The sequence below is a fragment of the Synchiropus splendidus genome, chromosome 2 (assembly GCF_027744825.2).
Source record: "Synchiropus splendidus isolate RoL2022-P1 chromosome 2, RoL_Sspl_1.0, whole genome shotgun sequence".
NCBI lineage: Eukaryota > Metazoa > Chordata > Actinopteri > Syngnathiformes > Callionymidae > Synchiropus > Synchiropus splendidus.
Genome location: NC_071335.1, coordinates 30,683,775 through 30,698,811, shown reverse-complemented (window position 1 = coordinate 30,698,811; position 15,037 = coordinate 30,683,775). Strand labels below are relative to the sequence as shown.

The following is a 15,037-nucleotide window of genomic DNA, read 5'->3' as shown; positions in this document are numbered from 1 at the left end:
AGAGTCAGTCCACAGTGTCAGACATGTTGACACACGGTGAAGTTTGGCCTCTGCAGGAGAAGACAGAGGACCAGCTCTGAAGGACTGGAGACAGGAGGAAGTGATGAGATGATGCAGAGATCTGTGACACTCTGAAGTGTGAAGGACTGAAGAAGGCTGCAGCTTTGATCTTCAACACAGAAGATGCAATGAGAATGAGGATGGGGAGAACAATCTTGGAGCTCGTCATCTCACCTCTGAGCTCTGGTCAAAGTTGGTACAGACGGGGGTCTCCCTCCTCTCTGACCCCAGTCTCAACAGAGTCTCCACCTTCAAACAAACACAAGTGCTCTCATGAGATTCTCAAAGAAAAGCTCTTTCCAGCTTATCTTCTCTTGTTCAAGTGATTCCATCCCTCTATCTTCCACAGCTGACCTGAGGTCAGGTCGCGAGGGCAGCACCAGGCCAAGGAAACCCAGGCGTCCCTGGTGTGCTGGTGTCACAATCCTCCTCACTTTTGATGTTTGCAGTTTGAGCACAACAAGAATATTGCACTTCAGCAGAAAACTTTCATGAAGCTTTATGAACTTGCAATCTTCATGATGGACTGGTGCAGCAGACCTTTCCATCAGAATCCTATGACCTCACCACTGTTACTTCGGTCACTTGATCAGTTCAACTTCATCAATCTTTTTAGCTTCATGATCACATGTTTCACATTCTATCCACCAGTCTCTTCACATCTTTGTGACATCTCTTTAATGTGGGATATTGTGTCTATATTAACTATAAAATTTCTACTAAGAGTTTTTCCTCTCCATGTTCACATTATGTTGTTTTCTTTCGCACCAATTGTGCATGAACAATCATTTATATACACTTACATTCATATTTTATTGATGACAAGATGAACAAGATAAAACATATTAACATGCTGTGCCGGTTTAGGGGATAAAATCATTCTATGAAAACATGATTTTATGATTTCCTATATAAATCGGACAATAAGTGAAAACACGAAGATGTGAATATGATTTAAATGTGCTTCAAAAGCAGGGTTTTCTCAATCTGAGGATGAGGGCTTCAAAACAACCAGGTGATTCTAAACAGATTTTTTTTATTTTTTATTTTTTTTAACCAGAGTCCTGGTTAAGTTTGGTAAATTGATTTGGATGGTTAGGTTTTGGGTATCAGTGAGCAGTCCCCACAAAGATGGCATCACAAACCTGTGCACGTCTTTACCTGTGTGTGTAAACTTGTAAAGTTTATCTTTCCATTGCTTGTGTGTGCGCACTAGTGAGTTTTACTTCCTTGTATGTAAGTCTGTGTGTGTACTCCAGCCACTCGCTTGTTTGGATGCCAGATGCGGCTGGTTGTGTAACATGTCCAGCCGCAGTTCCACTTTCACAGAACTTTTCTGTCTCTTCTCAGAACGCCTCAGATTTGCTGACGAAAGGAGTTTTCCCTCTCCACATCTTCTTCTCTGGTGTTGAAATGAAACCCAAACTTCTGTTTATTCAGCCACTAGTTCTCCAATTGTCCACCAAAAGAACCACAAGTTTGAGGTCAAAGATCATGTTCTTTTTGGACCTCAGTGTCCTTTTGGGACCTCAGGTCTTTGATCGCAGCTGCTGAGTCTCTGCCGCACAATGGAGCTCAGAGGACTGAAGGAAATGAAATAGAGCTGGTGACACGATGTTGCCTACTTGTGATTTTGCAATATAATGATTTAATGCAATCAAATAAGTGTGTCTGTGCATTTATAAGTTAAACAGACTTGTCTTTACTGCAAAATCTGACTTTCAGACTCTGTTTTGTTTTTTGTTTTTTTTTTTCTATGAACAGGCGTGAAATTCTTCGAGAATGAGTATATGCTTTACAAATCATATTAAAAATGTCAAAAACCTGTCACCAGCACTTTGATGAGGCGGTGCTGTGGTGACGCAACCTATACACATCTCTGCGAGCAACTCCGGAGAAAAAGGTAAAAATTTGTCTGTCACAAAGGTTGTTTGTATTTGAATGGCTGTTCCAGCAAAACTGTGGAATACTATCACTCAGAAGTTCATTTGGGCTCAAAATAATGGCAATAATAGAATTCATCAGCGATCATTCGTGCAACAATAGGTCCTCTGGCAAAACTGTTATTGTCACAGACCTCATTTTGAGTTGAACTGATTGTGGAGAGCAAAGAAGGAGAAAAAAAAAAAAAATCAAATTCTCAATCAGGAGGCAGAAATAGTTGCTCAATTTGATCGTTTTTCTCACACTGCCACAGGGCAGTCAAAAGGTTGCATGTGGCCCTAGGGCCAGTCTGTGCTAAGGTCTGATTGAAGGGGAACATTAAACCCGACTTGGAGGAGCTCAGACAAAGACTGCTGGTTCATCAAAAAAAGTTTCTGAATGTCATGTGACTCCTGAATCACCCTGCGGAAACACGATCATATTTACACTGGGAGGCGTTTCCACGGTAACTTAACTGATAAAAGTCAGGACTGCTGCACACACACTCAAACCCTCCTCTTACTCATCCTCACACACACGTCCTGAAGCAGAGAAGGTGAGCCACCGTCTCTTCAAATCTACTGTATTGTGTGATGTCATCTGGACTCTGCTCTCCTCAGATGACCCGTCTCAGTCTGCTGGTCCTCAGTCTTGCAGCCCTGCTGGGACCCGGACTCGCCGTGGATGTGGGCATTTTGAACAATGTAGTGGACCAGCTCCTGAACAGGTGTGGTCCTCCGTCTTCTCTCGGAACACTTTGCCAGAAAACATCTTCAAACAAACATCATGAATGATTGAAGAACATTATTTTGATCGTCTGTTGGTTCAGTTTTTCATGTTATTGTGAGGAAAGTCAAACTTTTGTTTCATTATTTATTCACACTGACCTGGACTCGTGTTTCTGACACTCAACTATCACATCTCTGTCACAGGTTCAAGCCCAACTTCCCCAACACCAAGTGAGTTCTCACACCATGCTGTTATTGACAGGTTTTTAATGTTCTTTAGACCTTGACCTGACCAGATCTCCTCAGCCCTGTTCAGAATAGATCTCACACCATCATCTAACATTTGTTCTGGTTCCAACAGCAATGCTCCCACCTTCACTCTGGCTGTGAAGGTCCCTCAGGGCTCTCAGCCTGGACAGTACAACGTGAATCAAGTACCAGATACCTCTGATTCGGTGAAGAACGTGATCCTTAATAGTTGTGACATCTACTCCAGCTCTAGTCTGGTGGCTGCAACTGTGCTGAAACCTGTGGATGGCCACTACTGCCAGACCCAGCCTCCCGTCATTGGTCACTCAGAGTACCGAGTCCTCCAGAGGTTCAACCTGCAGGCCCAGGGTCAAGAGCTGATGGTGTTCTACTGCTCCACCTCTCCCTGCAACGGAATCTGCACCAATGATCGCAACTCGTACAACATCCTCCAGCTAATCAAGAGGATCAATGCGTGGGCCAACCGGGCACTGGTCTTCACCAAAATCTTCAAGCCTCCGAACCGTGGACCCCTGACTCCTGCTGAGATGACAACGTCTCTGAAGAACCTTGGGGCCTCCATTGGACTCTCTAACATCTACCGCTGCAGCGGGGGTCAGTGCCAACGCTGCTTCAACAACGATCTGGCAGTGAGGTTCTGTATCGCAGACAACTAGAGTAACCTCTCAGTGAACCCGGTATTCAAGTCCTTCTCTTGTCGAGTCTCTGCAGAAGTAATCCAACCAAAGTGCTTGCTCAGTATCTCTGTTTGTCTGCCATATTTGTTTCCTAATTAAAGCACTCAGCATCAGTTTAAGACTTGCTCCACACAAGAAGCTCCTCATCAGAAACACGAAAAAAAACCAAAAAAAAAAAACGTCCACAATGGATGACAGGATTGACTTCACAAAATTTTCTGGGCAAATATGTGAAGTTAAAAAAAATAAAAAATAAAAATTAGAAAACAGTCCAACAATGCCACTTTGGGAATTTCGCCCAGAGAATGATTAAACTAAGGACACGCGGGTCCGCTGTCGAGAGACACGAGATAGTGTTCCAATTGCATGTTCATAAATATACATCCTTTATTAATACAGTCACACTCTAAAATCCCACAATCTGAAATGAAAGTGACCAGAATGATGAGAGTTTACCATCTATACATGCAACAGCGATTACACCAGCATCACCACGATCAAATTTATTAAACTGGCGCTCCAAAACCCCAAGCCACTTGTCTGTGCAGACAGACAGCTTACGGGTGACCTGGTACCAAAACCGGCAGTCCGGAAGCAGAGAGAGGCCTGACGGTGTCACTTAATAGCAACAGCGTCACTGGGTGATTGGTTGGATATTGCCACTAAACGCAGCAGGCACCTTAACCGCCTTTCCATCTGCTACAGAATCTAAGAGCATGTGTTTGCCCAGGCCAACCAGAACACTTGAAGATTTCAATGCAGTTTCCTGTTCAGCCATCAGTAGACACTGTTCTGTCATTTAGAGTTTCATATCATAACTTGTTTGAGGAAGCATTTCACTTACACGCTGACACACGCCCACACTCTACACAGCAGCAGACTCGGTCAGGTTAACTAGTCAGGTTAGCTACTGCTACAGTGCTAATGATAAAAAATGTCTCATGTTAACTAGCTAACACAATTTTTTATTTGTTTTCTTTAGATACAGTGTTGGAAAAAGCTATAACTAAGGTTGCTAGACCCAATTTTTCCTACGTTATGGCTATTCCAGCCTATTTTATCTAAGATAAAGTTGATGTTGTTGATGTTCGTGTTGCTAATGTCAATGTCAAAGTCGATAAATGCGGTTAAAGCTAATTTGTTGAAGCTAATGTTTTCAATGCTGATGTTACTGAAGCTAGGTTTAAGACTGAAGATCATATTTCTAAAATTACTGAAGATAAATCTTTTAGAACGAATGTCATTGTCATTAAGCAAATGTAGTTAAAACTGGTGTCAATCGTGATTAACATGACAATATGAGAGCAAAAGACACAATAGTGAAAGGCGCTAAAGCCTGCATAATATTGCTTAAGCTAAAGTTGTTGAATCTGAAGCCACAGTTGCAAGTAAGTAAAAATTTCAGAACTAAAACTGATGATTTTGTTGCTAAGCTGAAAATAATGTTGCAAAAGCTTAATGCTAGGTGTGGCATTGCTAGCACTAATTCTGTTGACGCTAATGCTATTTCATCCTAAACTAATGTAATGTTGATAAAGTTAAACATATTGTGAGTGAAAACTGCTGTTAAACAACAGTTGCAAACAAAAGTCTCTCAAAGGTGTGGGCATGTGCGCAGCTGAGGAGCCACAACAGACAGAAGTTGGTTTCTACCGGTATCAAAGTTCCATGGAGACAGAAGTGCGTCAGAAATTTGAGCGGGAATTACAGAAACAAACCAAAGAAAAGCCATCCCGCCAAGGCAGCCAATCAGAAACATGCAACGACACAGCGCCACCGCTATAAGAGCTCGAGCCGCGCCCGCGTCAGTCATTCGCTACTGTCCAGCAGCAACATGCCTGAACCAGCCAAGTCCGCGCCCAAGAAGGGCTCCAAGAAAGCCGTGACCAAGACCGCCGGCAAAGGAGGCAAATTTAAAAATATAATATATAGGCGATTATTGAGAGCGCCAGGGGGCGCTTGTATGGACAATATTCATGATACATGCTTTTAATTGTATCTCGCGTCAAATTAGTTGATGGATCAGCCCAAAATATTTCAGCTTTCACTCGCATGTTTGCGTTTTGAGTTAAGTGGGGTTGACGTCATCCCAAGTTAAAGTTGAACATGTGATTTCTTCCTGAATGGAAACTATGGCGCTTTTCTTGCGCAACGCCACATTACTCTGTCATTTCTGAGATGGTCATCAGTTGTGTTTAAAGCTTTGAGTCGACATGCAAGTCACTGTGCTGGCAACAACGCAAAGCTCGTCAGATAAAAGTGGGTGGCTCTGAAAAGAGCCGTTGAGTTTCGGAGGTTTACTTGGAGCTGGTGTACTTGGTGACGGCCTTGGTTCCCTCGGACACGGCGTGCTTGGCCAGCTCACCGGGCAGCAGCAGGCGCACGGCGGTCTGGATCTCCCGGGAAGAGATGGTGGAGCGCTTGTTGTAGTGAGCCAGACGAGACGCTTCTCCGGCGATGCGCTCGAAGATGTCGTTGACGAACGAGTTCATGATGCTCATGGCCTTGGACGAGATGCCGGTGTCGGGGTGGACCTGCTTGAGCACCTTGTACACGTAGATGGCGTAGCTCTCCTTCCTGGTCCTCTTCTTCTTTTTGCCTCCTTTGCCGGCGGTCTTGGTCACGGCTTTCTTGGAGCCCTTCTTGGGCGCGGACTTGGCTGGTTCAGGCATGATACTGCTGGACAGTAGCGAATGACTGCAACCGGCGCAGCTCGCGCTTTTATGGCGGTTGAGCTGTGTCGTTGCCTGTTTCTGATTGGCTGCCTTGGAAAATGGCGGGCTGTCTGTCTTTCGTGCTGAGCGCTCTGTTCTCAAGAGTTGTCGGTTATTTCTGTCTTGAAGACTTGCGCCTCTGCGCATTATTGAACTACTTGTGCGCTAAGTTTATGCTACAATGAATGAGAGAGACAACCTTCATTTTATTATTACAGTTTTGATGCCGCAGCAACTCCACCATAAGCTCAAAAAGTAAAACATAAACAATAAGAATATATATATTTTTAAGTTATGGTCCTGATGAGTTGGCATAGGAAGGTCGAGTATATCATCTTGTGCAGTGAGTTTAACGTGTACACAGACATTGACTTACCATGGTGTTATGTCCTTAATCTATAAAAAGGGAGACCCTCGCAACATAAACAATTGGAGGCACCTAACAATGATGAATATTGACTACAATATTTTTACATACAAACATTTTAATGTTAAGATTAAACACGGCCCTAGGAACCAACATAGAAAGCGAACAAACTTGTGCTGTGAAAGGGATGTGATGGACTTTGGTTGAGCTTGTTCTGTTGGAGTCTCGTAGTTATTTGTTTGGACTTAGGCTGCATCCCGTTTGTGTTGGCTCTGCTGTTTTTGTTATTGAACTCTGTTTGGGGACATATTGACATCAGCCTCTCTATACTTCCTGCGTTTGGGTTGTTCTCTTTGTCTGAATCATCACAGAAAGAGGGGTGAAGCAAGGCTGCCCTCTATCAGCAGCATTCTATATTTTAGCAATCAACCCACTTTAAAACATCAAAAATGACCACGGGTCAACAGGAATCCGACCCAGACTTCCGCGTGAGTTCTACCAGACATGTATCGGGGAGATCGCTCCAATACTTGCCTCGGTTTTTAACGAAGGGCTGTTGAAGGGGGTCCTCCACTTGTCGGCTTATCAAGGTGTCATGTCCTTGATCTATAAAAAAGGAGACCCTTACGACATAAACAACTGGAGGCACGTGATAATGATGAACATTGATTATAAGATCTATATATTTGAATGCAGAATCTCAGCACAACCCTTGACACCATTGTTGAAGGAGAGCAAATCTGTGCGGTGGCCACTCTGCGTGACATCACTAGTACGAAGCGTGATTTTTATGTGTTGGCCTTGAATCAGAAAAAAAAATTGATTTGAAATTTGATTTTTTTTTTTTTTTTTTTAATCAAGGGATTATTTGTGGCATGTTATAAGAAGCTATGGTTTTAAACAGGATTTTATTGATCAGATCAAGCTTTTATATGCCCATTCCACGGTCCAGGCTAAAGTCAACTGTGTTTTGACTTAGCAGTTTGACGTTCTAAGAGGGGTGAAGCAAGGCTGCCCCCTATCAGCAGCACTTTACATTTTAGCCATTAACCCCCTCTTAAACAATATAAAAAATTACCAGAGATTAAACGGAACTCGGACACAAAGTGGCGAGAGAATCGTGGCCATGGCGTATGCGGATGATATCGTACTGGTAATCAATAACCAAGACGAACGGGACATAGTCAATGAGCACTTGAAGAACGATGAAAAGGCCTCAGGAGCAAAATTAAACCAACACAAAACAGAGGCAGTCTGGTTTGGAAATCCTAATAATAAAGTCCCACTTGCTATAAAAGATCAAACCAAAACTACCATCCAGAGAATAGAGTTCTCCCACACATGCAGCTACAATGAAAACTGGAGCGCAAAAGAAAGGGAAGTGACAGAAGAACTTAGCAAGTGGGAAAACAAAAACACCAATTACAAGCTCAGAATTTTAATCATAAAAATATTTGTTTTATCTAAATTAATGCCCTTAACAAACATATTTCCCCCTCAAGTGCACACCATAAAGAGGTTAAACAAGCTGCTTGTCAACTTTATCTGGGGAGCCACCAGAGAGGTGGCGAAGCGGGAGCTGCTCTACAAAAGCAGAAAAGGTGGAGGGCTTGGAGCCATGGATGTGCCGCTTAAGCTGCTCATAACCTTTTGTAAAACCATTGCTGCTGGAGTCCAGCGAAATGCTGTGTGGGTGGGGCACAGATCCAGGTGGGAGAAGATGAAGGGGAGAGCGAGAAATAACATCCCCTACTATGTCTTAGCCTACTCAGATTTTAGAGCGAGACACTGGCATCTGCCGATTAACTGGGTCGCAGACTCCAACAAAAAGATCTACAAGATTATATCAAATGATCTTTATGGTGGTTATATCTTGTATAAAGGCCTCCAAGCGGAGCATTACGGCACGTGCGTTAGGAACATCTTTGCCCGGGAGATGGCCGAGATTATGAGAGACATCATGTGGCTAGTGTCCATTGGCAGACTCGCAGTACGGGCTGTTGTAAAGTGGAGTTGCTTTGTTAAGACCAAGTGTTGTCCTGTTGATGGATGCCAGCAGGACGAGACAATTGACCACCTGTTGTTGGAGTGTCCTCGGGCCAGAGATGTGTGGGCCAGGATAAAAGACATTGGACTGGATGTGGAGGTCAACCGGAATACAGTGATGTTTGGAATCTTTGGTGAGTCCATGCCCCAACAAAAGAAAGATCTATATTGGGGTGTGATCTCCCATGTGGTATTCAAGTTGTGGAAGACCAGATGTATGCTGGTCTTGCATAATAGGGCGACCCCAGGTGACGTCATCGCCAACCAGATAATTATGGAACTGAAAGGGCAGAGGTCCATAGACACAAAAGAAAATGTGCATTGACAGTGGAATGTTTTATCGTTATGAAGGTTTTATTTTAAAGCAAATGTTTTAATGTGGCGGTGTAAACTGTATCTTACCTTTGTTATGATGTGTTAATTATATCCTTTGTATTAAAATGTCATTTGAATAAAGTAATTTAAAAAGCGAAAAGGAGGTAAAGGACTCGGGAAAAAACTTTAGACTATGAAGCGAGGTGAAACTGGGACTAAGTGTGATTTACACGAAGTGCTTTTTTTATGGTTGTGTTTATCTTACGGTATCTTGAATTTTTAGCAAATGTCTCACTCGGGTGATCCTGATCAGCCAAAATGTAAGCTAAGATAAACACCCTTGGAAAAGAGGCATTAGGTTGATTAGTATGAAGCAGAAAGTGAAGTGGTCCTTCAACCCACAAGCTCTTCTGCAGATGGCTGCTTCTGTTCACAATGACCTTTTACTTGCATATTTAAACATGAATCAATGGTATTCAGAGTTTCTCGGAATTAACTTCATCCTAAATCTCTCCTTCATCTCCTGAAGATACAAGCTTTTCTTTAGTTGTTCTTTTTGCATTTTATGATAGGAATTACTTGCTTGACTTCTTTCCTTTTTCCCCTCATTCATTATCACTACAAGATGGTGTGAGCAGCGTCCCTAAATGTGGTTAGTTGATCAACATTAAAAAAACAAAGTACCTCGGCAAGGACAAACATGTTATCTGCACATATGTGTACAGCAGGAACCAAAGAGGTGAAGCACCTTTTTTTTTTTTTAAAATGGACTGATTTTCATGAATACATGATCCACACATATTAATTGGTTTTGTAATCCGGTTGAAGTCATGATGTCTTGTGGTTGTTCTTTGTGTTATTGTTCTTAAATTCCCTACAGTACAAACAGGTTCTAAAACTGCTTCACAATATGTATTCACGTCAATCAACAACAGACTCATAGTTCTGTGTAAACTTTAAAATCCCTGCATCAATCATAACCACATTGTAAAGCAGCAAACATTACAAAGTTCAAATCCTCCCCTGTATCATGTCAGCTGACTGCCTATTTAGACCTATTTTCTTGTTAAGAAATGTCTGATCGATATATAATATTGTTTTGGGAATCTACTTGAAAACATTTATTCTTTCATTTCTTTTTCTTCACTTTAATGCAAACAAGGATACAATGTTATGCTGAGGTGGACTTACAATTTTATAGACAAATAATCCTTTGAGTTGAGTTTGACTTTTAACCCTTTGAGTGCTGATGAATGGGATATCAACCGCTGCAGAGTTCCGGTAAAAGAACTAGAGTTGTCAGATGATATCCAAACTTTCCAGAGATGACCAGGGAGTTTCTATAAACAACACCATCATAGTGGAGTTTTATCTTTGATAAGTAAACGATCCCAAACAAACTATAACTGTTTCACAATGCTCCACAGGACACAGACGTAAACAGCATAGTGAAACACGGCAATGGAGACTGCCCTGCTCCGTAACTAATCAGCTGAACCGTAGTTGAAGTGAACATCGCCAGCTCCGCACTCATCACCACCCACGCAGCAACAATGACAGTTTGCAATGACTATTGACAATATACTGTATGTAAGAAAACAAACTTACAGATATCTGTAGCAGCTATTCACAACTGAATTTATGTATTGGCGGGGGGAGGGGGAGTACAAGACGTTTGCCTTTGTTGAATTATGAGCTAAGTAAGAGTTCCTACACCCCACATGGCCCGTTTAAGACCAAAGTAGAGCCAAATCCACGCTAAAAAATATGCAAGTTTGATGGTAAAATGGCAATAATTCAGATGACCCGTTTTGTGGAAAAACGCACATTGCCAAATACAGAATACACAGGACAGCTTTTTAGTTGGTTTAGGCGGCTCTTAAAAGAGCCTTTAGGGTGTAGTTAGTTCGCAATTGGTTTAGCCGCCAAAACCGTACAGAGTGCGGCCCTGCCTCTTGAGAGCGTAAACCACGTCCATAGCAGTCACGGTCTTCCTCTTGGCGTGCTCGGTGTAGGTGACCGCGTCACGGATCACGTTCTCCAAAAACACCTTGAGCACTCCGCGAGTCTCCTCGTAGATTAAGCCGGAGATCCGCTTGACTCCACCACGGCGAGCCAGACGGCGGATAGCGGGCTTGGTGATGCCCTGAATATTGTCGCGGAGAACCTTACGGTGACGCTTGGCGCCTCCTTTTCCGAGTCCTTTCCCGCCCTTGCCTCTGCCAGACATGCTTGCAGCTCGAACGTTGATACCGAAGTACTCATGGCCAGAGTTGCCTCCCAATATAAAGCTGTATTGCGGACGTGATCGAAGCCAGTCAGTGAGAAAAGGGCGGACTATGACGTCACTCGAAAGTTCACGCAAATCTCCTGGTAGTGAGACAGGGATCTCACTCGGACACTATGCCGTTATTCAGACAATGAGGTTGAACACGTACATGGCTACTACTCGTAAAACTACGACGATGATCGTCTGCATATCCCTGAATAAATATTCTTTCCAGTGTGACTGAGGGGACGGCATCATGGACGTTGCTGTCAACAGAATATGTCATCAGCGTGAAAATGAAGCATATGTTGCATGTTATTTATACATGGATATTGCGCATATAGCTCTTTATATGTCATCTTAGCTTCATATATATAAATATATCTATAAGAAGATATATATTCAGCATTATTTTCCCACCAATCATCTTAACATCAGTATGTTACAAAGCAGTCATTAGTCATGGCGGTTTATGTCCGTTTATTCATTCACGTATATTTACTGGGCTGTGGAAAGTGGAAATTTGACAAAAACGGCCATTAGGTACATTTGATCGATGAACTTCTCTCTAGTTGACAGTGGGTGGCTCTGAAAAGAGCCTTTGTGGTGTTGGAGCCTTTACTTGGTCTTGGCGGGCTTCTCGGTTTTCTTGGGCAGCAGAACCGCCTGGATGTTGGGCAGGACACCGCCCTGAGCGATGGTGACTCCTCCGAGCAGCTTGTTGAGCTCCTCATCGTTGCGGACAGCCAGCTGCAGGTGGCGAGGGATGATCCTGGTCTTTTTGTTGTCCCGGGCGGCGTTTCCTGCCAGCTCCAAGATCTCAGCGGTCAGATACTCCAGCACAGCCGCCAGGTAGACAGGGGCACCGGCACCGACACGCTGAGCATAGTTGCCCTTCCTGAGCAGCCTGTGGACACGACCGACCGGGAACTGGAGTCCGGCTCTGGAGGAGCGGGACTTGGCCTTGGCGCGGGACTTGCCGCCGGTTTTGCCTCTTCCACTCATGGTAGCTTAGAATTGAGTCGAACTCGAGATGTGATCGTGAGAGTAGGGCAGCGTCTATATAGGTCCGGGTGTGGAGGGCGGTCCCAACTAGGCTTAAACTCTTTCCTCCAATGAAATATAGAGGTTATAGCAGGGCCGATGTTGGAGGCGGAGTTAGTGACCAACAAGCGTTTTCTCTGAATTGGTATTCAAGAAGCAATGAATGAATGAATGAATGAGCGAGATTTTCGCCCGTAATAAGAGTTTATGGAGAATAAAGGCATCGAGTTGTTCCATTCATGCGCGTGTTAATGCTGAAAAGCTAATTGGTCGGCGCCTTTCATGACTCTGTCTCAGTATTGAGGGGAGCAGTGATGAGAATCTGACTGACCAGCTTCTTCACTGCGGTCTTGACACGAGCCTTGTTCTTCTCCACATCGTTATGCTGCAGCGGACAGAGGTTTCCTGATGGCGGCTAGTGACACGCGAACGTATGTCTAGACTGAGGCGCTGCAGAGAGCATGATGATCTTAAACATACAAGAGAACCGTGGAGAGTGAAGCCAGTTGCAGCTCCTCCAAGTAGCGACAGCGCTCCGCACTTGTGTTTTCTCTCTCCGTCTTCCAACAAGTAAAACAACAAGGTTGAACAAATGCCATACATCGCTGCAGTCACAAGTGAAACTGTACACTTTTGTCTTCACTCTGAAGTCGTTGGCTCTTCCAACAGTGTCTCACTTTCATTCTTGGAGCCACACTTCTTCTTCTCAGTTGGACCTGTCTCTCGGAATTATATCCTCTTTTGCGTTTTTTAAATCGCAATAATCAAGGAGCGCTTCATCCGAATCAGTATGGCAAAGTTTATTTTCAAGATCCAAACCTCAGCTGGGATCGTGAGTCTGAATATTTCTCAGTACATTTACAGTACATTTGTCCACAAAGAGACGCACACAATGAAAAGATACCGAAACACTAGCATACGTGTTCTCTTATTTAGCAGTTGGTTTTGTATTTGAAAAAAAATGGATGTTTACTCGCTGGCAAAGTATTACAAATTACAAAAGAGAACCTTCCCTGTGTATTAGTTCCAACCGTTTTTTAAGTGTAACATTTTCTTCACTCAGACATACTGTACAGGTATGTACCTCATTGCAGTAGCGCAATCGCCAGTTTCTGTCTACAGTCCAGGGAGAACTCAACATATGCACATTTAACTACTCACTGACTAGTGATGGGTCTGACATGAGGCAGCAGACCACAGTTTTATTTTAAATCACCCCAGAGGCTGAGTGGGGGACTTTTGTTCACAACTGCACGTTCATACATTTCTCTTCCATGAAACGCTCAATTATACGATGTGGTGACTTTGAGCAGATCCACATTTAATACACTTTGAAGACAGTTCGCAGTTTAACATTGTCATGATCTATATTTCAGTCATGCATTTTGTATATTACCATTGATCACTGTGGAGTCATTTAAATTCAGTGGAGCGGAGAGTCAACATGATTGGGTCAGAGCTCAGTAATATAAAGTGAGTGGCTCTTAAAAGAGCCGTTGGTTTGTTGGATCAGGGTTATCTACTTTGACTTCTCGGTCTTCTTGGGCAGCAGAACCGCCTGGATGTTGGGCAGGACACCGCCCTGAGCGATGGTGACTCCTCCGAGCAGCTTGTTGAGCTCCTCGTCGTTGCGGACAGCCAGCTGCAGGTGGCGGGGGATGATCCTGGTCTTCTTGTTGTCGCGGGCGGCGTTTCCTGCCAGCTCCAAGATCTCAGCGGTCAGATACTCAAGAACAGCCGCCAGGTAGACGGGGGCACCAGCACCGACACGCTCAGCATAGTTGCCTTTGCGAAGCAGCCTATGGACACGACCGACCGGGAACTGCAGTCCAGCTCTGGATGAACGTGACTTTGCCTTGGCACGAGCTTTTCCGGCGCCTTTACCTCTTCCAGACATTCTGACGTACACGCTTCTAAAGCCCTGAAGATGGACGGCTCAAGTTGTTCGTGGACTTGTATTTAAGCACATCCTGCTGCTCATTCATTGGTTACCAGTTTCACTGATGCTCTTGTCCAATCAGCGTAGAGGATGACTCACCATTCTGCTGTCATGTTGCTCATTGGTTGATTCTTGACTGGACTGAATCGTGGCTGGGCATTTTGGATTTCGGCACATTATTGTTGTGTTTTTGTGGCATTTTTTAATAAATTCTGTTACATCTGCCTTACTATGGTGTTATGTCTTTAAGCTATAAAAAGTTAGGATGTAAAGACTCATCTGGTAGATCGATTAATATCCCTACGATCCAACTAGATCGATGTGTGCATGTCGGCAAGTAAGCCATTGATTTATCAATGGAAATTATGCAATGCATGGAAGAGTTTATATCAATGTGTTTTTCTGCAAATTCATAACAATAAAGGTGTTAATCGTCACTCGATTGAGCCAATCTTTCTTTCACTGTGACATCACATCACACGGAGTGGATCCAGTCCCTCTAGCACTCCTCACTCAAAATAGGAGACCGCGTCATTCATTAAAATGTGAGTAGTACTGGATGACTGCTCAAATGCTGCACCGCATTTTGACATCTGAATTGAGTCTTTACCTTGAATTGTGTCTTGACCATGTTGAAATATGACAGTATAGCAAAAAAAAAAAATGTAATTGTAATGTAATGTAA

General features: G+C 43.6%; 4 protein-coding genes across 4 annotated transcripts; 1 reads left to right on the top strand and 3 right to left on the bottom strand.

Annotated features, from left to right (window-relative positions):
- The first annotated feature begins 2,472 nt into the window (after positions 1-2,472).
- On the top strand, positions 2,473-3,771 carry LOC128755050 (uncharacterized). Its single transcript, XM_053858249.1, has 4 exons — positions 2,473-2,539; positions 2,604-2,710; positions 2,916-2,942; positions 3,073-3,771. The coding sequence occupies exons 2-4, from the start codon at positions 2,604-2,606 to the stop codon at positions 3,635-3,637; spliced, it is 699 nt and encodes a 232-aa protein (XP_053714224.1). The 5' UTR covers positions 2,473-2,539; the 3' UTR covers positions 3,638-3,771.
- Positions 3,772-5,955: 2,184 nt separating this feature from the next.
- LOC128755057 (histone H2B 1/2) lies at positions 5,956-6,348 on the bottom strand. The gene has a single exon (XM_053858256.1). It carries the CDS (start codon positions 6,328-6,330, stop codon positions 5,956-5,958), a length of 375 nt encoding a protein of 124 aa, XP_053714231.1. The 5' UTR covers positions 6,331-6,348.
- A 4,616-nt stretch (positions 6,349-10,964) lies between these two features.
- On the bottom strand, positions 10,965-11,345 carry LOC128755058 (histone H4). The gene has a single exon (XM_053858257.1). It carries the CDS (start codon positions 11,328-11,330, stop codon positions 11,019-11,021), a length of 312 nt encoding a protein of 103 aa, XP_053714232.1. The 5' UTR covers positions 11,331-11,345; the 3' UTR covers positions 10,965-11,018.
- Positions 11,346-11,892: 547 nt separating this feature from the next.
- Positions 11,893-14,310, bottom strand: LOC128753545 (uncharacterized). Its single transcript, XM_053855327.1, is given in 4 exon segments — positions 11,893-12,428; positions 12,745-12,828; positions 12,955-12,973; positions 13,937-14,310. Coding segments are annotated over 4 exon segments (918 nt in total). The 3' UTR covers positions 11,893-11,987.
- Positions 14,311-15,037: the final 727 nt, after the last annotated feature.